Raw genomic sequence first — 26,016 nt, 5'->3', positions numbered from 1 at the left:
CGGATTAAAAAGAAAGAAAAGAAGTAGGTCATTATAAACAAACGAAGACACCACTAAATACTATTTTACCCGTGACTATAGAAAGGAAGCAAGAGAAATACTGCTAGCAGAATGAGATTTTGTTTCATTTTTAACTGGCTTTGCAAACTTACTTTTTTATAATTCAAACAGTATAACAAGAGATCCATGGGTGACCCGATGTATCACATCATTTTCTAGTGTGTGTGTGTATATATATATATATATATAAAAATTACAATAAGTTTACGAAGGTAATCAAAATGGTAAACTTAAAATATATTATAAATATTAAAGAGTTAATATTTACAAGTAAAATAAACTCAGCCAGATGTAAAAGCTCAATAAAACTGAAAAGGAAATAGAGCTTATAATATGAACGAATGATTAATAAAACATGTTAAAAGACATCTTGAAAAAGAGTTAAAAACATATTTAATTTTAAAAAGGAAGCACAAGATAAGTGGATAGTCCTTAATTCCCGGAGTTTCGAAGAAATACTCTCCTTCTCATCAGAGGGCAGGAATTAGCAAAATGCGGGATCGGATTTTGCATGTAAAAGTATTTAATGAAACTACAAGTAAGTCACAGATCTTACTTGGTTAAAAAAAAGGATGAGGTAAGGGGAACAGGAGGCAAAAGAAAAATGATAAAAAGATTTCACATGAATGGATTTTACCATTTTTGGATTTTTACCCTTCACCGGACTATCCATTCATGTGAAATCACCTTTTTATCATTTTTCTTTTACCTCCTATTCCCCTTACCTCACCTCAACCAGAAAATAACTAAAAAAAAAAAAAAAAAAAAAAAAAAAAGAATGCCTAAAATTATTTTCGTATGCAGGAAAAAAAGGTTTTAACACATCTCGTTTTGTTAATTGAAAATTTTGTAAGCAGAATCTATATCTAGAGGTTCCATTGTGTGTGTGTGTGTGTGTGTATGCATATATATATATATATATATATATATATATATTCTTTATTTTCTTTTAAAGTTGATAAGTTTCTTTTCTTTTGATGAGTTAAGGGCGGAATAAATTCAAAATTTGACATAATTACATGATTCTACACTACCAAACAGGTGCTGTCAAGAATTGAATATTTCATTTTAACATGCTTAAAGAAATAAATGGTAAGATGGACAACATTTTGAAATTTGGAATATAAACTTTCTGACATTTATTTGTATAAGGAAGATAGACTTACATCACATACAACTGCTTGCATCATAGCATCTAATCCACCTTCTGGATGGTCCAAGTTGGCCGAAGTTAAATTCTCCAGTTTATCAATTGTTTGCTGAGAAAAAAAAAAAATCAATGCAAGAAAATTCAAATAAAAATCTTTCTTATAAGAGTATTATTTTTGTCAGTGTAACTGTTGCTCATTTATAAGTTTCAAGACTAAAATTACAAATTTGCCATAAAGCACCTTGGTCTGCTAAAAGCGGCAGAGGAGGATTCAAAATAATATCTTATCTCGATGGAAGGTGTTCGACTGAGCTCTATTCTCTGACACCGCCTTGTAAAATATTCATAGAACTTGTTTATCACAACTTTCTTTCCTTCCTCTCATGTGTCTAACAACCTAACGGAATTTCTATGAACAAAGAATATTCCCAATAACTTCCCATCCCACGAGACTACTTCCCTGCAGGCTACAACAATCGTCTTCATTCAGTCAACCTTTATTCTCGAGTGGCTTCTAGTCTTGATAAGTGGTGATGCATTAGTAATTAAAAAATATTACTACTACTAACAAAAAGGATTGGCCAAAACTGAACTAAATTTAAAACAAAGAACCTTTTGGATTCAAGTTATGTCAATATGAAGTCTCTTTTCCTGGGATACTATGCAGCCATCGATACCAGTAGTTTCACAAAGATGCTGGCATAATAAAACCATGTGCTATCCCACTTGACAACAATCTGATCCTAATCTGGTTTTCGGGATATTCTTCTCCTCTATCGTCTCTTTTTGCCATGTCCTTATCTCTCACATTAGTGGTTGTTGGGGGTTCATAAGTGTGACACCATCGACCCTCTACATGCAAAAGTTCACATCTACATTCTGTCGCGGTCATGTTCGTCAATGTCATGTTATCTCAACCTGAAGCTTTCTCGATCTGGTCCAAATGTTGACCTGCCATCAACTGCATGAAATTCACAACTCTTCAACTCAAGATTCAAGATAGTCTGCAAACCATCCATAACTGTTGCAAAGTTCATTGCTATCCCCAAAGTTAACTGCAAACTTACTCAAAACACACTGACCTCCATTGTTCAGTCCTTTATTTGCTTCTGTTCACTGCCACACCTTGAGTAACAATCCTATTCAGATTTCTTTTGTGTATGTTGGTGAACAACTTCCTCTATTATTCTGCTGATAAACTTACTTTCTCTTTTTTTGCTATATTTATTTTTTTCTTTCTTCTCTACTTTTTTGGGGAAGGGGACATCGATAGTAGTCGATTGCATCACAATAGAACCCTCGTCCATTCAGCTAAAATAGTTTTTAGCTATTGACAAAATGTCATGGTGCAAATGTACAACAAGGGCCCCAATTTCTAGCCTCTTTCGGATCTTGGAAAGATTAGATCATGTAGTAATTGTACTCAGCTCATAACATCAGCAGGGATCTGATGGTGGCTCAGTGGTTAACGATACAAACTGACAACCTGGGTGTTGCAAGTTCGAATACAAGTCGTTTCAGAAAAACACTTTCACTTAAAGACGTCATCAATCTTCACATGGTCCCTCTCACAAGAACCTAATATCCTTCTAGAAAGAATTCTTAATAGAGAGATACTAGAGAAACGAATGCCAACAAAATTATCAATGATGATGATGATTAACAACAATCATCAGCAAAACAAAGAAAATAAGGAAATGATTGGATTTACTTCCTTCCTGCTGTAGAAGGACATAGCATACCTGAGGGTACATTCTAGCTCTGCGAAATTGCCAGGAACACACTAATCAACATTCTCATCGGAAAGGGACATTTAAGGCAAATGGCAATAAATCAATCTTTCTGCATCACCTAAACAGGAACTGAACTATACCTCACCCCAACAAAAGAGGGCATGATCTATCGGATTGACTGCCAAGGCAAATCTGGGATGGTATGAAGAGTCCCCCAGGGGTCCATACTGGGCCCAACTCTCTTCCTGATCTCCCAAAACACATACTTAAATCATTTGTTGACATCTATGCTGATGACACCACCATCTATGGCAACACATCAATGAAAAAGTTCTCTCTAATTCTCTCTCCTCTGATCTTGAGCGCGTGGTACAATGGGGAAAGAGGTGGCTGGTCACTTTTAATGCATCCAAAACCAAGCTTCTATCTTTACATCATCAATGCTCTGATCCCCATCTGGCATGAATTGAAATGGATGGCTCTCGTCTTGGGGAGGCTCCATGTTTTGACAAGCTTCTGGGTTTAACCTTTACTCCCGATTTGAAATGGAACACGTACATCAAATCTGTTGCCAGGGATGCTGGGAAAATGGTGGGATCCTTCTACTGCTCCAGAAGATATCTCACTACTGATGCAATTCTCTATCTGTATAAAAGCCAAGTACGTCCAAGGATGGAGTACTGCTGCCACATCTGGGCAGGAGTTGCTAAAAACAGCCTATCCTGCCTTGACAGAGTACAAAATAGACTTTGTGGTTTAGTGGGGGATGCCCTTTTCTCTTCCCTACAGCCTCTCTCCCACAGAAGAGATGTTGCGAGCCTGTCTTTGTTTTATTGTTATTTCCATGGAAAGTGCTCGTCTGAGCGCCAATCTCTGGTACAAAACGTAGATTCCATGAACAAAGCGTCTTTCTTAGAAGTGCACGCCTGTGGAACTCTCTTCCGTTTGCCTGTTTCCTATCTGACTACAATTTGGATGTCTTCAAGTCCAACATAAACAAATTCCTGATAAACTGCCCCCTTAAGTAAGACACTCTATCAAATCTCCAATATTAATGATTACTACAATACTATCTCATTGATTACTGTACACGCAATAACCTTTATCCCTGAGTGGCCTCCGGGCCTTGATAAGTGGTGACCCCCATGTAAAAAAAAAAAAAGAAAAAAAAGAAAAAAAAAGATGATTAATAAAAAGAAATTTTCTTCGTTTTTAAAGAGCTCCTATGGCTGAACTCATTCTAATAGTCACAGTGGTGCCATACTGTCAAAGGTGGGGATCTATATATATATATATATATATATATATATATATATGTGTGTGTGTGTGTCTTCTAGTGGTTAGATTGTTTGAGTGTATATACATGTCACAGTCATCCGAATGACGTGTGTGTATATATGTGTGTGTTCGTCTATAACTGTCTAACGTTGTGATCGTATAATCTCGAGTTCATTATGGGTGTATGTATCTTTGGTCTTGTTTTGACAGATTCTTAGAAAAGCTACAAATGAAGATTCGAAGTCTTGGTGGTATTTATCGCAGCTTTATTCCATATGCTTCCACTATTGGAAAGCTGACTTACATTCAACATTTTTCCGTACTTGAAGCCATTACTGTCTGTGAAGTGTCTTTCTCCCTCTGGCTACCGACTGTCTGTGGACTGTCTGTTCTCGCTGACTCCCAACTCTTAACTAAATGATACATGTCTTTCAAGCTCTACTCTAAGATCCATATCATCTTAAATGAACCCGAGGTCAGACCTATTTTTAAATTATTGTTTGTGTTCTAACATTCTTTTCTATTAAAACATTTTAACATAAATAATTTTATCTGTAAATATTTATTTCGCTAGGATAACGTTCTCGGCCTTCTTGCCAAGATCAAAGTGTAGTATCTGTTCTAATGCTACACTTCACCTTTTCTGTCCTCAGTCAGTGGAGGAGAGGCAAGTAAATAGTAACATTCTTTCTGACATATTTTTATAAATATTAATAACGATCAAAATTGTTGACCAGCACATCTTTCCGCGTTGCCCAACCAATATCTAACCGGACAGTTCTCAACCTTTTTTCTTTTATCTTGTGAAACCTTTCATCATGTATCATAAAGCCAATCTGTGGTGCTAATTTCCTTCCATCTTCCCATGAAACCTGAAATTTCTTTCAAGGTGGTTACCCTCCTCTCCTCTAGCTAAGAACCATCATACTAAAAGCAAGTTGTCTTCATGATTACTTGATGTTAGGGTTTCAATTCCTATGCTGGGTAGTGTTAGCTTACTTCCCACATGATTCCAATCATAGACGAAGCTCTTCATAACGGTTGTGTGTCTTTGTTTTTCAGTCAACAATCCACAACAAGAAAGGGAGATTACTCTAACAAGACTGATTATTCAATTTAATTTTATTTTTTTCAACCACAAAGAAAGAATCAGATTATCTGCAAAGGTGCCAGTCAGAGGTAAACTTTGTTATCTTGGCAAACTTCAAGATCAATTTCGTAGTCTAGTGCAGGATATTTTCCGTTTCTTACGGCCCCTTTCTCACGGAGGAGGTGTTCCTAATCTATCATTATTTTCATTGAAGGTGCTCGACTGAACTTCAATCTCTGGTTCATCCTTGAAAGAGTGAGTAGAAGTATTATTTATTTATTGCAATAAAAACAACAAAATAGCAATTTTACTTCCTCTAGCATGTTTAGCATCAGGCAAAATTATCAGAGTTTCTTTGCAAGAGTCTTCCGTCTATGGAACACATTATCATAGGGCTGCTTCTCTGCAGGTTACAACAGGGTCTTCTCTTCAAATCTAATGTCAACATATTCCTGTTCTGAATTGTCGCCACAAGTATTTGAACTTGATTCTCCCAGCAATTATTCTCAATTCTTCATCGTTCAACTGACAGTCATTACATCTCAATCCATATCCTTCAGTGGATTTTGGCCTTGATTACCGGTGACAGTTTACATTAGTAAAAAAAAGATTTTAAAAAGTACTTACAGTGAAATGATCAATATTTCCAGACAATTTCAAAATCTGCTTGAAATCGTATGATTTTACGCAGTGTAAATTCGGATCAGGGGATGTACGACATGGATTTTGAATACTGAAAAGTTAAAAAGAAAAAAAAACCTTTTGTATCACACCTCAAAAGAAAAAACTTTTGTATCACCTCAAAAGAAAGAAAAAAAAACTTTTGTATCACCTCAAAAGAAAGAAAAAAAAACTTTTGTATCACCTCAAAAGAAAGAAAAAAACCTTTTGTATCACCTCAAAAGAAAGAAAAAAACCTTTTGTATCACCTCAAAAGAAAAAAAAACTTTTGTATCACGCCTCAAAAGAAAAAAAAACTTTTGTATCACGCCTCAAAAGAAAAAAACTTTTGTATCACGCCTCAAAAGAAAAAAACCTTTTGTATCACGCCTCAAAAGAAAAACCTTTTGTATCACGCCTCAAAAGAAAAACCTTTTGTATCACGCCTCAAAAGAAAAACCTTTTGTATCACGCCTCAAAAGAAAAACCTTTTGTATCACGCCTCAAAAGAAAAAACTTTTGTATCTCACCTCAAAAGAAAAAACTTTTGTATCACCTCAAAAGAAAAAACTTTTGTATCACACCTCAAAAGAAAAAACTTTTGTATCACACCTCAAAAGAAAGAAAAAAACTTTTGTATCACACCTCAAAAGAAAGAAAAAAACTTTTGTATCACACCTCAAAAGAAAAAACTTTTGTATCACGCCTCAAAAGAAAAACCTTTTGTATCACGCCTCAAAAGAAAAACCTTTTGTATCACGCCTCAAAAGAAAAACCTTTTGTATCACGCCTCAAAAGAAAAAACTTTTGTATCTCACCTCAAAAGAAAAAAACCTTTGTATCACCTCAAAAGAAAAAACTTTTGTATCACACCTCAAAAGAAAGAAAAAAACTTTTGTATCACACCTCAAAAGAAAGAAAAAAACTTTTGTATCACACCTCAAAAGAAAGAAAAAAACTTTTGTATCACACCTCAAAAGAAAGAAAAAAACCTTTTGTATCACCTCAAAAGAAAGAAAAAAACCTTTTGTATCACCTCAAAAGAAAGAAAAAAACCTTTTGTATCACTCCTCAAAAGAAAAAAAAACTTTTGTATCACGCCTCAAAAGAAAAAAACTTTTGTATCACGCCTCAAAAGAAAAAAACCTTTTGTATCACGCCTCAAAAGAAAAAAACCTTTTGTATCATGCCTCAAAAGAAAAAAACCTTTTGTATCACGCCTCAAAAGAAAAACCTTTTGTATCACGCCTCAAAAGAAAAAACTTTTGTATCTCACCTCAAAAGAAAAAAACTTTTGTATCACCTCAAAAGAAAAAATCTTTTGTATCTCACCTCAAAAGAAAAAACTTTTGTATCACACCTCAAAAGAAAGAAAAAAACTTTTGTATCACGCCTCAAAAGAAAAAACTTTTGTATCACCTCAAAAGAAAAAATCTTTTGTATCTCACCTCAAAAGAAAAAACTTTTGTATCACCTCAAAAGAAAAAATCTTTTGTATCTCACCTCAAAAGAAAAAACTTTTGTATCACACCTCAAAAGAAAGAAAAAAACTTTTGTATCACACCTCAAAAGAAAGAAAAAAACTTTTGTATCACACCTCAAAAGAAAGAAAAAAACCTTTTGTATCACCTCAAAAGAAAGAAAAAAAACTTTTGTATCACGCCTCAAAAGAAAAAAACTTTTGTATCACGCCTCAAAAGAAAAAAACTTTTGTATCACGCCTCAAAAGAAAAAATCCTTTTGTATCACGCCTCAAAAGAAAAAATCCTTTTGTATCACGCCTCAAAAGAAAAAAACCTTTTGTATCATGCCTCAAAAGAAAAAAACCTTTTGTATCACGCCTCAAAAGAAAAACCTTTTGTATCACGCCTCAAAAGAAAAACCTTTTGTATCACGCCTCAAAAGAAAAACCTTTTGTATCACGCCTCAAAAGAAAAAACTTTTGTATCTCACCTCAAAAGAAAAAAACTTTTGTATCACCTCAAAAGAAAAAACTTTTGTATCACCTCAAAAGAAAAAAACTTTTGTATCTCACCTCAAAAGAAAAAACTTTTGTATCACCTCAAAAGAAAAAACTTTTGTATCACACCTCAAAAGAAAAAACTTTTGTATCACACCTCAAAAGAAAGAAAAAAACTTTTGTATCACACCTCAAAAGAAAGAAAAAAACTTTTGTATCACACCTCAAAAGAAAGGAAAAAAAACTTTTGTATCACGGCTAAAACTAAAAATCATTTAAACGCATCTAATACAGATTATCAATTCAATTGGAGGTTGCCTAGCATCAGTCATCATGAACAGAGTTTCTTTCCTTCTGCGGAACACATTACTGTGGAACTGCTTCCAGGCAGACTACACATGGTTATGTTAAAATCCAATATCAGAAAATATTTGTCATAAATTGCCCCTATAAGTATTCAAATTTTATCACTTTCATTTATCAGTGTCAAAGTCACATGGCAGGTCCCTTACAGCATGATCAGTTGATGCTGACAAATTGAACAAGCAAAACGTCAGCAGGAAAAGTTACAAATTATTCACGAAACGTCTAACCTGAAGCTTGAAACGAGATGAAAAATTAAAATATAATAATCTCTTCTTCATTATCAGCTGACAAACCTATTCTTTATCCTTGAATGGCTTTTGATCTTGATATGTGGTAATTAGTCATAAAAACAATAAAAACTTGTATGTTTTACCAAAACCAGCTTTTCTAAAAGACTTGCGTGTCATTTATCAGATTATAATGCAATTCAATAACATGTTGACATCTTCGTTATTCTAATAGCAGATAACCAAAACTGGAAATTCCATGGTGTTTTCTATCTCAATCTGTATAATTTACCATTAAGCATGAAAAATTTCTTTTGCATTAGGATCAATACTATTAAGCAATGAATTTCCTTTTCTATAAATACTAGCGTTGTCCGGTCGTAAAATACGCTTAAATATATTTTAATTTATGCAGATTTAATATATATTATTATAGAACCAAGTTTCTATTGATTATTATATCGTACCCAATATATAATAGTGGTCGCCCGGTGCGATTCAATCGTATAATACACCCGAGTATATTTTAATTTATGCAGATTTAATATATATTATTATAGAACCAAGTTTCTATTGATTATTATATTGTACCCAATATATAGAAGTGATTTCACAAGTTAAAAAAAGGATCAATACTGTTCAGAAATGAGTTTCTATTTCTAGAAATACTAACAGGCCACCTGACGTTGCATATGATTGCACAGCAATAAAACAAAGACTGTTGGATACTACTGACTTAACCTTGGTGGACAAGTCAGGTGTAAACTCAATGTTATTAGTATGAACTACGACTCAATTGCAAAAAGGATTGTATAGGTTATTAATGACTCGATTGCAGAGTTTAGCACAATTAAAAAGAATTCCATGTATATGGAATACTTACCCATTATATGAAGTGTCCGTATAGGGAAGAAGGACTTTGTCGATAAAAGATCCGATTCCAACATGGAGGATTCCAGTCAACTTTCGTATGCTGTTAACTAAAAAGAGAAAGAAAAAGGTATATATTTTTTTTAAATATGCATCAAGTAATTTGTATACGTTGGTGATCAAACAAAAATGACAACCAGAAGTTTTGTCTTGGTATCAATGTCACATCGAGACTAATTGGTCTGTACTTAGAGGGAGATGACCGATCACCTAAATTTTTAAATACAGGATATACTGATGAGGTTTCCAGGGTGTTGGGAAGCAATTCTCCTTAAGATAATGCTTAAACAGCTTTGTAATACAGAAGTTTAAATGTAATGTGAACAGTATCTCACTGCTCAACTCCCCACATAGTCCTCAGTAGATATGATCCCAAATAATATCCTTTACATCCAAATAGTAATATGCTTTTTTGAAAATATTTAAAAAAATAAAATAAATCTTTATGATAATAACGGCATTCAATGACTTGAATGTATCACATGACGGTAGATGATAGCTGATTGGTTAACTTAATCATGTGACACTAGGAAAACGTGGAACAGTTGCAGATCAGAAACTTTTTTTTTTTTTTTTTTACTTTGGAGTCATCACTTATCAAGGCCCGAAAGCCACTCAAGGATAAGTTTTAATGAATGAAGATGATAGTGTAGTAATCGTTAATCGTGTAAATTGGGTAGAATTTGATTATTTATGGCGATGGCTCAACAAGAACTTGTTTACATTGAATTTGCAGACTACCATGTTGTATTTAACCAGAAAGCAGGCCAGCAGAACAGTGTTCCACAGACGGGTAATTCTGGGAAAGTAGTTTTGTTCATGGAATCTATGTTTAGATTTAGGCACAGATAGAGAATGGGGAAATCGTATATAGTGGTTGTAGCTAGTTGAGTGTTTAGCTTCTACTAGATAGCGATTTCGGATGTTTCACGTTTCCTTTATGAGAGTAAAACTAACTCAGTTAAGGCAAATGAAACCATATTTGTGTCACTTAAAAATTTTACGATGAATTGTTGCCATTCTTCCATGCATTTCAGTAATTTGTCTGAGAAATTGTTGCTACTTGTGCAGAATAACACAACAAAAGGCTGATGTATCCACTGATAGTCAGGGACCCAAACCTTGGATTAACCACTAAGGACGCTATCCTATCAGCAAGTGCAAAGTATTGAGGCTGCTGTATTGCCATTTGGTGAATGGATTCTGGACTATGCAGTAGCTTCTGGTGAGGCTTCTTGATGCCATATTAGTGGATAATTGTTACGGCTTTACCTTATTGTAATCTACAGAAAAACTATTTCTTCACGTCTTTTTCTCCCTTCTGATACAGTCAAGGAAGCAGGAAACAATGAGGAAATTCCAAAGTCTGGTAATCACAGGGGAAGAAACTATTAGAGTAGAAGACTTTTGACCTCAAAAGTGAAAAGGCGTGATTTTGCTACTTATCGGGTTAGTCAGGGCTTAGGGTTAGGGGTATGCATGCTGTGGGGCACAAATACTACAAGTTAATCAGAACACGTTCCATTAAAATACTTGTGAAACAGGGATGCAACATTGTAATGAAGGGACAGAGGCTTGAGCTTGGTTGATAGTGTGGGCTCTTTTAGCTTTGAGATTTTTTTTTATCCTGACTAAGACAAAGAGACTATTAGTGATGGTACCAGCCCATATGTGGCAACAACATTCATGCATGAATGAATTAAAAGATACTGTCAAGTGAGAAAGTTTTCTAGAATGGTATAGGAGCCCACCTTCTTTACAGCAGCTTAGGCAATGTCCTCAATGTATTTGTCCCAATTCATGTTGCCTGCGAATGTGAATAATCATGCAGGACACAAATGTGGATACAGTTTCATATCATACCAAAGACTGATTTTAGTGAACCGACAGATAGGACTCTGATTCTGGGATAAAGACTCGAATGTGATGCTAATTGAGTGGTGATTTTACAATCTCCCATATCGTGACGTCATCATCTGATCTAGTCTCTTGTGTTATCCTAAGCAGCAGGTTACAGATGAACACAAAGAAAAACAGTGTCACGTAAACCCATAATCTCAAATGCATTTGACACATTATTCGACACTTAACGTAGAAAGCAAAATTATTGCAAACAAATTTATGCTACATAAACGATCATTCCCCAACCTGTTCCCACAATGTCGATTATCTAAAAGAGATAGTATGTATCGACCATCTTAGACAAAGCAATCTCCTCAGTGACAAGCAATATGGATTTCAACCTGCAAGATCAATAGCTGATGTGCTTACCGTAATATCACACAGGATCAAATTACTGTTTCCTACCTTGACAGAGTACTAAGTTGACTTCTATGAGCAAAGTTTCTTTCCAAAAACTATCTGTCGGTGGCACACAATACTATAGATCTGCTTTCCAGCTGATTATAACATGATCGTTTTCAAGCCAATATTAACAAATTCTTAGATCATAACTATCATTACCAATCATCCACGAGTGGCATTTCGGCTTTGATAAGCAATGATTGTTAATACATTAAAAATGTAGATTTATATCACTAGAAGTATTCTTTCGTTTTGCTTATTTCACATTTCAAACTTCAGCTCCTTGAAAATTTTTCCTAAATCAAAATATTTCAAATGTCTGCTTTTGAAGAAGGAAAAAAAAAAATGAATAAATGAAAAAAAAAAGGAGGTAAATTTTTATGACATGCCCCAGCGTATTATAAATACCCAATCTCCCCATATTAAGAACAGCTTTTTGAATACCCCCCCCAACCCCGAAAGTCGTTCTTAACATGGGGAGGTTAGGGGGTGTTTATTCCGAAAGCTGTTCTTACCATGGGGTGGTTGAGGGGGGTGTTTATACTACGCTGGGGCACGTCGTAAAAAGATGCCAAAAAGGAAAAGAAAAAAAAAAAAAAAAAAATTTAACGAAATTTTTTTTTTTTTAAAATTAAAGAAAAATAGAACTAAAAAAGAAAGGGAGGAAGAAAAGAAAAACAAAAAGAAAAGAAAAATGTTTGAACTTACCCAGTTCTTTGGCCACTTTCTCGAGTTGTTTAATAAAAGGCACCATCGTGTAAGAAAGATCCATCAAGAAATACATGTCAACAGGATAATCTTTGGCCAAATAAAACTCAAACGGAACATTCACAGTTTCAGCTGGAAAAAAAAGAGCACAAACATTTGGAAATTTCTTAAGATGGCGTTTAAATAACCTATTTGAAATAATAAATAGTCGTTCATTTGGTTGTTTCTTCGGTGCTTGTGCATCATACAAAAGAATGTTCCAAAAGTAATGTCTCCTATTTTTTTATTCTTTCCAAATGAATCAAAGGAGATTGCAAATTGCATTGTTATGATGACTGAACTTATGCATTCATGACCTGAACGTTTCATCTCTCTGTTGCAGATATTGACAGTGTGAGAAACAAAGAAAGCAACCCCTGTCATGGACATGTGTTAGAAGCACAGATGCGTCATTGAATTACCAGCAAAAGTGCATTGAGAATGGTGATTACTATGTAGAAAAATTAATTCTGGAGCACAAAAGGTCTTCCATCTTCGTAGCTCTTTAACTTTTTGAGTTTAAAAAAATAGGAGGCTTTATTTTTGGAACAACCTTTGTAATTGAATATAAAAAAATACATTTCAAGTGAAAACATTCTTACACACTGACGTGTCATGTTGAAATTAGTAAGAATTCAAAAAATTACGGAAAATGATTGCGTAAAAGTATGCTAGAACTATTTTTTTACGAAAATAAAAACATTGTCATTGTATACTTTCGATCGCCACTTTCTAATTTGAAATAGCGAAAGTTAAAAATAAGGGAGATAAGTCAGTTTGTTGGACAGAATTGGTCACAATAGAAAACACAGATTAAAAAAAAATGCATTTTTTTTTAAATAATTTTTTTTCTTGTAGTTATTTTTCTACTCAAACAATTTCTTATGATTTTCAGAATTTTTACCAATTTCGACATGACAAGTAAGTACGTAATGTTTTTTTTTTATTACTTAAAATGCATATTATTAATATCTAATGCATAAACACCAAAATACAATTGTGTGATAAGGGAAAATAAACATATTTTAAAATTTATAATCGTTAAAAATAAAAAAAAAAAGAACAAAACATAAAAAAGAGAGAAATGCAAGGAAAAAGAAAAAAAAAATGGTGCAAACTTGTCCAGAGATAATTATTCATCTAGTTTCTATCTATCTATAAAAGTCATTTTGTGTTAATTCCTTCCTTACAGGGTCCGAACCGGCTGAACTTATCTTTTCCAAATTTCACACAAAAGCTAATTTATATGTCTGGCAATGTTCTTAGATAGGTTTTGTACAGAAATTCATCTGATAAGTATCAAGCATGAAAAAACAAAACAAAAAAAAAAAAAAAAAAAAAAAAGCCGATCATAAAAATAGTCTTCTTTTATAGATTAAAAGAAAAAAAAATGTTTTCACAGGGGAATATTTTACGTTACACCAGTGTAACCTTGACCGGTGTAACGTAAAATATTCCCCTGTAAAAATTATTCTTTATCTGTAGGAAAAGAAAGACGTTTTTAAGGTCGTCAAGCCCAAATATTAGCTGACATGATATTGTAAACAAACACAGACAGAATTTGATGAACGACATCATCATTATTTAAAAAAAAATTTTTTTTTGTGTGAATTAGTCCACCAGGCAAATTATTTCACATAATAGATAATCAATAGAGGATTGATTCTATAATAATAGATACGCAATCTGCATCAATTAAAATATCATGTTTAAGCGTATTGTACGACTGGGCAACGCAGGGTGTCCCACGAGTAACATTAAAGTCGCGATCATCATATTCAGTTTAACGTTCGTTTTACATGTTGGCATGTGTTGAACGGCTTTTAGAAATTTACTTCTAAACTAACCTATCTCTGGCCAGGTCTTTATCTCTCTCTCTCAAATCTTCTATTATCAATTCTTCCATGTTTTCTGTGGCGCTCTCTTGCCAACTGAACCAGCTACATCAGTTATAATGCATCTAATAATCTAAAGACTCTTTTCTATTCTTTCAATGTGACCAACAAACGGACAGACGCATGCTATTAGAAAGAAAGCACAGGCATACATAAATTAAAAACCCTTTTCTCATAACTTAAAAAAAAAAAAAAAAAAGCAAACAAAAGCGATTACACATGCTGGCTGTGAGCCAGTTTTTACTATGTATATATATATATATATATATATATATATATCGCTCATTGAATAGATTTAATGAAATTTAATTTATAAACAGAAATTAAAAGAAGGTGGCTTATTAATGTAAGCCGTATTTTCGTAATTTCTGCTTATAGAAATGGCTACCAAATTAAGCGATGAAACCCCCATTTCAAATGCGAGGACGAATCATTTTCTTCACTGTCACATCTAGTTTTAGTTTTGCAAGCATAGAAATTCTGCCGCAGAACTCGTAGATACTTTTACCACTTCTTTAATAAAAGCGTAGTCGAATTGCACAAGGTGGTGATATTTATGTTAAGGGTAAACGGAATTCATTTAATGCTGAGTAAACAATATTGTGGCATTTGAAAAAGAAAAAGATAAAGATAAAAAGATAAAGAAAAAGATTAAAAAGAAAAAAAAAGAAATGCCGCACGTTTGTACGTCTGAGATATTCTTGCCGTACCATATTGGATGAGGATTCGAGATATTATGCAGATGTCGTTTTTTCCAACCTTTTCATGTTTCGGCCACACCTAAAACTGTTTATGTTCCTGTTGTTATCCTTCTTTAGAATATTGGCAAAGCTGGATAATGGATGCAATCGATAGTGTCACAGACAATGGAATTAACGATGCAGAGTTCAAATCATAATGAACAGGCGATGTTCACTTAAGCAATAATTCTGAAGGTCAATAAAATTATTCAGTTTTTTTTTTTTACCCTTTCTGACCTGTTTGAACTAATTCATTCAGTTGTAAATAATCGATGTAAGTTTATAAAATGCAAAAATTCTCAGTGGTAACTATTTAACTATTGAACTTCATCATTTTTCCAGTTTGAAGACAATAATAGTATCATTACCATTTAAACTAAAATTAACAATTTTAAAAAAATTATTTACATTGTAATTCAGGTCATAAAGGATTAAGCATGTGACCATACGATAATTTCCCACTTCTTTATGTGTTCCTTTGCAATATCACTAAACTGTGACATCTTCCAACTGGTTACTGGTTGGATAATTGGAGGCAGACAAGATAGTGATGCTCCACCATCCCATTCTCAGGTGGTCGAGTGTCTAAACAGTGTATAAACAAAAGGAAGAAATTTGACTGCTTTTTCTGTTGAAATGAAAGGCATTTATTCATGGTACTTTCCAACAGCGCACTGCATTTTATTTTAATCAGTTCATTTCATCTGCCATGTAGTTAACAAAACCTTGGCATCTTGACACGCTCATCTATCATCAAATCTATCGCTGCCACGTTCATCTTCCACTGGTATGCACGTTTTTTAATGGGCTTCTTCACATGGTACATTTTTTTTTTTTACTTTCCCTTCTCTTTCTTTGCTGCGACGTCACTTTGCACACTAGCTCAGTCATTTGCATATGTGTCATGTGACTATTGTTGACAACAAACACCAGCGGCACTGTTCCATCAAATCTTTGTTTCTGGTTGTATCTAATGTAATAAATTGCTTCTTTGATATCAGGTTTTACATATTAGAAAACACTTTAATGTATCTGTCATTGTTGCAGATGTCAAGCTTGAATATATGCTTCTTGCCAAGTTTTCATTTTCCTCCAATACATTTGTTGCATTCAGAACAAAAAATTTTTGAACTCCTTTCTGGCACAGTAATTCCAAATTTCCAGAATTTTTTATACAGAAATCGATACGATACCAAAAATCAATTCATAGTAATAAGGACTCCCTTTCGTAGGGATAAAAACTCCTTAAATGACGTAAACGTTATCGTGTTTTCATCCTGAAAGCAAATTTCATCTAATTTGTCTATAATTGCATTCAATCTATTTGTTCCATCAGTATCCATTATTGCCAAATGCCAAACACATTCTCTTATAGATTGTCGTAGTGCTGAAAATACTGCTGGAACGAGTTTCTCTTTCAATTCACTGGAAATATAATCTAGACTAGACGCATAGATATTGCTTGCCTGCAGCAAAATAGGTGTTTTGTTGTGAGATAAAGTGTGCGCCATGTTTGACAACAAGCGCCGACCGAAACATTGTTTCCATAGTCTTCTTCATCTTCTCTTCTGAGCATGTCATTGTGTTGTATTATGAGTAAGGCTAGGACAACAGCATATTTTTTTCATTGTTTTGACTCGAGTGTGTATCCATTGATATCTTATATGCTTTTATATAGAGTGATGTGGTTTTCGGTTCATTAACTGTGCCGGATATATACTCGAGAGTCAAAACAATGATAAGAATATGCTGTTGTCATAGACCTAATTATGAGTGAATGTCGAGAATGTATGCATAAGTTGATCAGCTTCACTTTTTCAAATGCGTACGGATGTATATTTGTTTAATAACAAACGCATCATTTAGCTGATACGAAAACAACTGTACTTTATTTTGACAACCAGGCTTGTGTTGATGAAGAGAGGGAGATGAGGCTGGGGGCTGGCAGACGACTCGTACCTATCTCTGTGTGTCTTGCTTGTTTATATTGACCAAATTCTTTTGTTCTTTTGTGCAGCATCTGACGTCAGCTACTTGGTCAAAACCTGGGACTTATTTACATCACAGGCTGGTTCTTTGTTCCGTTTGCTAATTTGGGAAACCTGGTATTTTCAAAGGATTTTTGTTACTTGAATTATTTTCCTTTTATTCTTGGTGTCGTTCGATGTCATTATTCAACAGTGGTTTCTCATTGACAGCTGCAGTAAGAGTGCGTACGAATTCACAAATATAAAAATAAAATATAACAAAACACCCAAAACTTTCTGTATATATATAGGTTGGTCTCTGGGTGGGTGTGTGACAGATTCACAAACGACCATTTCTGCTAACGTCCATATTGACATCATTTTCAGTTGATCGATTCAACCCCTTATCTTGACCTCCGAAAGCTTTTCCGATCTTGTCCAAGCCATGACCTGCCTTCAACTGTGTCCCACTCGTACACTGTAACTGTCATAAAATTCACACCCACATCTAAAACTGTCCATAAACTAATTTGAAATATATTAACCCTTATGTCCAGTCTTGTCTGCTACATGTTAACAATCCTATTCAGCTTCCTTTTGAGTGCATTGGTGAACAACTTCCTCTACATTGTTCTGCTGATAAACTTATTTCCTCATTTTTTTTTTTTAATTCAATAGTCTCACAACTAACTAATGTTGGGACTATAAATAGGAATCAGAAAAATCGGAACTTTTTGGGGTATTGGAATCAGTATTGAAATTGGAAAATATTTGTGTACATTTTCTGATGCCAAAAACGATTTCTTTAATCTTTTTTAAAATTTAATTTTCCCCCCAAACAAGGCACAGTGCCACTTTGAAGTAGGGGGCTACTATCGAGGACATAAGTTGCGGGGGCATTATAAAGGGAGATGAGTAGCAAGATGTTTGTTCACATTACACTTGAACTTCTGCTTGTCAGTACAGTTGGGAAAGCAGAATCCCGGAAGGGAGTTCCAAAGTCTAGTAGTTCTGGGGAAGAAACTATTGGATTAGAAGGCTTTCTTACATCTAGGGATCTCTACTGTGAAGGGGTGGGATTTAGCTGCTTGTCGGGTTTGTCGAAGTTATTTTTGTTGAGAGGGTACAAGTGGTTGTAGTTCGTCAGAGTAATCACCATTAAAGTACTTGTAGAAAAGGCAGAGGGATGCAACATTTTGTCGATGGGACAGAGACTGAAACCTAGATGACAGTTCAGGACCTATCAGGTTGGCGACTCTCTTTTGAACGTTGTCAAGGAGTGAGAGACAAGCAGCAGATGCACCAGCCCAAATGTGACAACAGTACTCCATACATGGGCGAATGGTGGCCTTATAGAGGTACAGGATACTTTCAAGCATAAGTAGTTTTCTAGCACGGTAGAGAGAGCCCACCTTCTTCGCAACAGCCTTGGCAATACTCTCAATGTATCTATTCCAGTTCATATTCCCTGTAAATGTTAAGCCAAAGGGTTTAAAAGAAGTACTTTCCGGTAATGTGTTCTTGGCCATTGCTATTGGTGGTAGAGAAGGTTTCTTGTAATTATTGAAGGAAACAAGCTTAGTCTTGGCAGCATTGAATGTGACCATCCATTTTTGTCCCCATTCTACTACAGATTGGAGGTAATTCTCTAGTGTTTCTGCCATTTCCTTAGATATGTGTTTATTTGTTTTTATTATTTTGTTTAAAGCAAAATTTCCCACTGATAGTAATCATAAAATAATAAACGCTTATTGATTTTAAACTACCAGTAAAGCTAAATCATTCCCTAACAAGTGTGTTTTTAAGTTTGTGAAAATATCTGCACATTTAACATGTGTTTTTATGGGAATCGGGAAGATTAACAACTTTATAGTTTAATATTTAGAGATTTAGAAAAAATCAGAATCAGTAATTGTATCGGAACCGAGAAAAATATTGGAATCGTCCCATCACTAATCACAACGTAAACTAAGCCATCTTTATTTTAAATGTGTTTCAACAACTTCTCATCACCCGAAAGAAAAACAGAAAACATCCAATCCTAAACACACATCCGTTTGTTCAGACCACCGACATTTTTCCCAACCAATAATCAAAACAGCAAACAAGAGGCATCACTCTAAGGAGCTTATCCTAAGGGAATAGAACCCATATTTCTTTTACTTGCGAGTGTGCACTTATCAAGACCCAAAGGCCACTCGAGGATAAGTGTTAATGAATGTAAGGTGGTAGTGTAGTAATCATTAATGGTGTAAATCAGGTAGAATTATTTAAAGAGTCGAGTCAACAAGAACTTGTTTACATTGAAGTTGAAGGCTATCATGTTGTATTCAACCAGGAAGCAGGCCAACGGAACAGTGTTCCACAAATGAACAGTTCTGGGAAAGAAGCTTTGTTCATTGAATCTGCGTTTAGATTTAGGCACAGAGAGTGAGGAAAATCGTATATAGTGGTTGTAGCTAGTCGAGTGTTTTTTTTTTTGTGAAAGTTTGGCATGGTGGGGGGGGGCATAGATCGGAGTCCAGTATAAAGGAAATAACTTCACATAGAGGCGAGAAATACAGACAAGTGGTTAAACAATTTTATTAATATGGAGATTAGAGCTGACTGTCTCTTTACGAAAAAGGTTGGGGGGGGGGGGTTAATGAAGAATATGATTTGTAGTTTTTTTTTTTTTTTTTTTTTTTTTTTTTTCAAAACAAAATTCAACTCAAACTAACTCTGGAGGGTAAAAATGATACCCCCCCCCCTACAAAAAAAAAAGAATGACTAGGAGTGGCTTGGATGCTATAACTTCAAGCAATCAACTAACAACGCACTCGCGTCATGAACGAGAAATGCACATTTATATCGACTATTCTCAACTTACATGGCCTGATACGCAGATAAACTTGCTGGGGTCTCATTTGAATGGCTTTTTTTGTTTGCCCGCCATCTGCCGTCTTTTCGTTCTAGAGTTTGGAAAAAGAAAAAAAAATACATAAATAAATGCATACAAAAAAAAACAAAAATATATTTCAACTTGAAAATGGAACCAAAGAATATTTTGGCTACGGAAAAAAAAAAGAAAAAAAGAAAAAAAAAAAAAAGGCATTTTCAAATTCAGCAAAATTTTATTTAAAGCGTGCAATTAAAAATGCGCATGAGTAAAAATTGTAACTTGTTACAATTACTTTATTATCCAAGGTCATTCCTATAAGAGGCCAAGAGATTTAACAACATTGTTGAGCTCACTTGTTCTGTTAATCGAGTTTCTGGACCAGTTTCACCAGTTCTAAGAAGTCAACCATCCCAAGCTTTACACTATATCACCATTTGAGAAATTGCTAAACGCCTGAGGCGCCCCTACTTAAGAATGTGACCACGGCTGGGCAAACATTTTTCAGGACAGAGTGCTCCTCCTCTAGGGCGTTTGCTTTTCAAACTCCACTTTTTGATCTTTGTTGTTGGATGGAAATAAATAGACACAAGAAGTTCAAGTTGGTCTGCTTTGATTCAGTTTGAAATCGCATTTTTATTGCGAAATACCTTGTCTGCGTGTGTGTGTGTGTGTGTGTGTGTGTGTGTGTGTGTGTGTGACTCGATGGACGTATTGTAAGAATTTGTTTTTGTTCTTTTTGCTTTTAATTTAATTGCCAATAAGAATATTTTTTTATGAAAATCATTCCAAACAAAGCATGATGCCACTTGATATATAGAGTTATATTATTATTATTATTATTATTTACTACAATAATTATGAAATACCTACAGACACTAGTGTTTCATCCTTTTAGGAATCATCAGTGCAAAGTGTCACGATTAACGCCAGTCGAGAGATTCAAACCCCGGCAACAGAAGTCATGTCTAAGCTTCATTAGGAAGGCCCTGAACCATTCAGCTACCGTGAACCATGAGAGATACAGTTGAATTTAAACATTTATTCTTTTTAAATGCTTTTAACGTCAGTCAGAGTGATCTAGTCATTATATGACGATCTACGCGTATGAGCTAAGTTGACCAACTTTATTACAACTGAAAGTGCTCAACGATAAAAAACAAGTTTCTTAAATGGACTGACATTATTATTTACTGTGAGTGTGTGTGTGTGTGTATCAGAGAGACTTAGTCCACAATACATTGTAGTTTACATTGCACTGTAGAGAACCTATATATAATGGATTGGATTAAAGTTTAAAATACAAAATTGCTTCAATTGCGCTCTAAACAGAAACATTCATTTCAAACACGCCCCAGTCATATCAAAGAACCCACTGTGGACTTTATATGCCTGTTTTTTCTGTTTGCATGGTAATAAAACTTCTCAAATGCACTTGTGATGTTAGGTTGTATAAGGTGTTAACTTTTGTCAAAATCGCATGTTCCTTCTTTCATCGGATTATTTTGATTATCAATACTTATCGAAGAGACATTCCAATGCAAAACCTATCTAAGAACACTGCCAGGCACAAAATGTACATTCGTGTGAAATTTCATAAAAATCGGCCTAACCATTTTCGAGCCCATAGGAAGCGAACTCGCACTTCTTCCTTTTATATAACTACTTCAAGATAAAAAAACAACTAATAAGTACTGATAAATTTTGACCTAGAAGCATCCTTCATAGAATGTGAGAACTAAAGGATAAACTAAGGCGAGATTTATGCGTTTATCAAAAAACAAACCCAAGATTCACTTTCTAATTTCCTATAGAAAGCATTACAAACCAACAAAGTATGAAGTTGTTTTTTTAACTTGCTGTCAAATCGTTTTAGAAAAACACTTCAAATAAGTTGGACTTCTTTTCATTCACATCCATTTTTTTTTGTTTAATTTCTGAACATCAAGAAAGACTTGTTTCACAATCATTTCTTTACATTTACGTTTAAAGGACACAAAAAAGCTATAAAAAATATGTTAAACATTGACCTGCTAAAATGTCTTAAAACCTATTAAAGTCTATTTTAGATGCCTTCATCAAATCTCTAATTGATTCATTAATTCACCGAAGTTAAGCGATGCTAAGCCTTACCAAAATCAGAGTGGTGACCATTTAGGAATACCAGGCGCTGTATGTAGGACGACGTTGATACTTCCGGCAGGTCCTGAATCTCATTGAATCTGGTTGAGAATAGTGAGGCTGGTTCTGCGCAAACCAGCTTTACTTTAGACAACCCCCCAACGCGAGTAATAGATCATCGCTATGATCTTCGATTGACGACATGCTCATTGGTTGGTCGGATCCAACTTAACCTCTTCCATAGGCCAGAACAGTTACGCTATTGCTGATTGTCTTTGTTTTCTTACAAACGAGTACGGCTGAATGTACAAAAAGACAGATACAAAAGATTGATTGGTCGAGACAGATCACAAAGTTCGAGAGAAGGCACTTTTGAGATAGTTTCAAGATACAAAGAGAGTATAAGATGAGTCATGAATAGGTTCTCCTTACGACAACCTGAAATTAATTTTGTTCATTTGTGTTACACATATGAACGATGAAAAAAACAAAAAAAAGCGTTTTAGTCATTCATTCACACAGATTTTATAATCGGTTTATTTTTTTCAATCTTTGACATGACACGAGAGAAAAACGAATGTACACATATCCAAGGCAATGACAGAAATCCTAAAAAAAAAAAAAAAACGACCTTCCGTCTGTAGTGGGGTGATACCATAAATAATTGGTAACGTTTAATGCTATTAAGACTGAACTTCTTTCCTTTAACAATTACAAAAAACCTTCTCAACCATCCATAGCCATGATAAATAACATTCTACCTGTGAGGCCATACTTCAAACTCTTCGGCATAGTCAATATGATTTGGAACAAATACATTGAGGACATTGCCAAGGCTGATGCAAAAAAATGGACTCCCTAAATCATGCTAGAAAATTACTCACACCAGAGAACCTCCTATGTCTTTACAAAGTCATAATTCGTCCATGTATGGAGTATTTTTGCCAGATTTGGGCTGGTACATCTACCACGTCGCTCACTTTTAGACAGGCCACAAAAAAAGAGTCCCAAATCCAATAAATCCCACATTATTGGTCACACTTTAATCCCTGCCGCATTGTTGCATCCAACAAGTATTTTAATGAAATGTGCTCTGACTAACCCCTAGAACTTGTGCTTTCTTAACAGACCCACTCCAGACGAACCCGACAAGCAACAAAATCTCACCCCTTCACTATTGAAGTCCATAAATGCCGGAAAGCTTTCTACTCTAATAGTTTCTTCCCTTGAACTACTAGACTTTGGAATTCCTTCCCTGTTTCTTGGTTCTCAACTCTAACCTGCAGAAGTTTAAATGTAATGTGAACAGACATCTCGCTGCTCAACTTCTTACAATCCTCTTTTAGACAATTCCAAATAGTAGCCCTTACGTTCAAGTGGCAATGCGTCTTGTTTGGCATAAAAAGAATAAAAAATCTTACAATTCTTTGGTGCAATAATAATATAAAATCATTTTTTGATGCTATGTTGTCTCGTGTTGGCTTAACGGTAAGACTGTTGGTGTAATGGATCTGAAGGTTCCAATTAAATCCTCGATCGAGTTATATGAATGAACGACTAAAAAATGGTACTTGATGCCATCTTCCAAAACCAATCAGCATTATGATGTGAGGATCAAGAGTAAGCAATCCTGAGAAAGAAGTGGCGCCCTTCCCTACATCTCGATGAAAAATGATCCTTCGAGTTGTCTTTGACTATAGTCAACCACTTCAGTTTTTCATTATTATTCATCATCCAGCAATAAATATTATAAGAGTAGATATTACTAAATTCGATGGTGACCAACAGTTCGCACAAATGTTTAACTAGCAAATTCTGTTTAATGATAATTGGGTGGAGTTTGAAATGAATCATTTCTGCGTCGGATTTTTCACAATTTTGAAATTCTTTAAAGAACAAACAAACAAAAAAATCATTAGTCTTCTATTCATTACGTTGCGTAACGGATTAATTCCTAAAATAATGATCAGTTCTAAGATACTGTTTTCGAGAAGTTGAAGGTTCAATCCTCAAAGCAGGGATTCAAAGAATGCAATTAAAGAATTACTTAGAATTTCTACCTTGTCATGGATGCCGGAACGAAAGCAAGTTCCATTCAAAATTCTGTACAGATTGCCAAGTTCAACAGGAAAATTCACAAATTCAACAAGATACAAGAAGATCGGAGGTTACATCGGCCGAAACATTGTGATAACAACCAAGATGAGAACAGTAGTTTAAATAATACAAATTCATTCACATAATTCCAGTTCATAACTTCAGTTATGTAAAGTTGATTTTTTGGAAGACATTTTTAGTTTTTTTGAAGAGTTTTTGGCATTGAACTTGCGTTCTAAGTATGTATGTGTGTGTGTGTGTGTGTGTATATATGTACGTGTGTGTGTATATGTACGTGTGTGTGTGTGCATGTATGCACGTGTTTGTGTGTGCATGTATGCACGTGTTTGTGTGTGCATGTATGCACGTGTTTGTGTGTGCATGTATGTACGTGTTTGTGTGTGCATGTATGTACGTGTGTGTGTGCGTGTGTGCATGTATGTACGTGTGTGTGTGCATGTATGTACGTGTGTGTGTGCGTGTATGTACGTGTGTGTGTGCGTGTATGTACGTGTGTGTGTGCGTGTATGTACGTGTGTGTGTGCGTGTATGTACGTGTGTGTGTGTGTATGCATGTATGTACGTGTGTGTGTATGCATGTATGTACGTGTGTGTGTATGCATGTATGTACGTGTGTGTGTGTGTGTGTGTGTATGCACGTTTGTACGTGTGTGTGTATGCACGTTTGTACGTGTGTGTATGCATGTTTGTACGTGTGTGTGTGTATGCATGTTTGTACGTGTGTGTGTATGCATGTTCGTACGTGTGTGTGTATGCATGTTTGTACGTGTGTGTGTATGCATGTGTGTGTGTGTGTGTGTGTGTGTGTGTGTGTGTGCATGTATATGCATGTTTCTTTTGATTATTACATTTTCACCCCAAACAAGGCACACTGCCACTTTGGTGTAGGGGGCTACTATCAGGGGAAACAACTACTGGGGTACTATGTAGGGATTTGGGAAGCAAGATGTTGGTTCACGTTACACTTGAACTTCTGCACGTCAGTAGAGTTGGGGAAGCAGTGACCTGGAATGGAATTCCAAAGTCTAGCGGTTCTGGGGAAGTATGTACGTGTATATGTATGCATGTACGTGTGTGTGTGTGTATGTATGTACGTGTGTGTGTGTCTATGTATGTACGTGTGTGTGTGTATGTATGCATGTAAGTGTGTGTGTATGTATGTACGTGTGTGTATGTGTGTGTATGTATGTACGTGTGTGTGTATGTATGTACGTGTGTGTGTATGCTTATATATGTGTGTGTGTGTGCATGTACGTGTGTGTGTGTGTGCATGTACGTGTATATGTACGTGTGTGTGTGTATGTCCTTCAGGGAGACTTGCCACCCTCATCACCAAACAAGTCTGGTAGGGGAACCAGTTTAGTCGCCGGTGACCCGACCATGAGGCAGATAGTACTGGGTTACATGGTACCAGTAGCATATGACATAACCTAACACATGAAAAAACATAAAAACAAAACCTTCCAAAGGGCGAATGAACCCTTTTTTGGGGTCAACGGCCAACTAGCACAGTGTGTGTTTGTGTGTATGTATATATGTGTTAGGGTGGAGAGGGCTCCCGTAAGCCGTGGTGAAGGTAACCTTTCTAGGAGAAGCAAATCTCTGATTTAAAAAACCATAAAGCGAGAGACCAGTACCTGCATTAAGCTGGTCTGCAGTTTAACTTGTTGCTGGCTATCTTGCTCTTGCTTGTTGCTGGATCTCAACATTTTGAACTGAGAGAGAGACTTAACTGTCGTACAAAGCTAAGATTCTGTAACATCATCTGTGTATAGATACTTCCTCAGGCATT

The 26,016-nt window shown here is 35.1% G+C and overlaps 1 protein-coding gene across 1 annotated transcript in view; it reads right to left on the bottom strand.

Moving 5' to 3' along the window:
* Positions 1–26,016, bottom strand: part of LOC145291565 (integrin beta pat-3-like) — a 219,688-nt gene that overhangs the window by 53,248 nt on the left and 140,424 nt on the right. Inside the window, exons 4-8 of the mRNA XM_080137631.1 lie at positions 19,977–20,058; positions 12,467–12,598; positions 9,408–9,504; positions 5,939–6,044; positions 1,227–1,319 (exon numbers count right to left, since the gene is read on the bottom strand). Of these exons, the coding sequence (XP_079993757.1) occupies positions 1,227–1,319; positions 5,939–6,044; positions 9,408–9,504; positions 12,467–12,598; positions 19,977–20,058 (510 nt within the window). The remainder of the gene's footprint in view (positions 1–1,226; positions 1,320–5,938; positions 6,045–9,407; positions 9,505–12,466; positions 12,599–19,976; positions 20,059–26,016) is intronic.

This window comes from Euprymna scolopes, chromosome 12, assembly GCF_053919585.1.
Source record: "Euprymna scolopes isolate OS-2025 chromosome 12, ASM5391958v1, whole genome shotgun sequence".
NCBI classification, from domain to species: domain Eukaryota; kingdom Metazoa; phylum Mollusca; class Cephalopoda; order Sepiida; family Sepiolidae; genus Euprymna; species Euprymna scolopes.
This window is presented reverse-complemented; position numbering and strand designations above follow the sequence as displayed.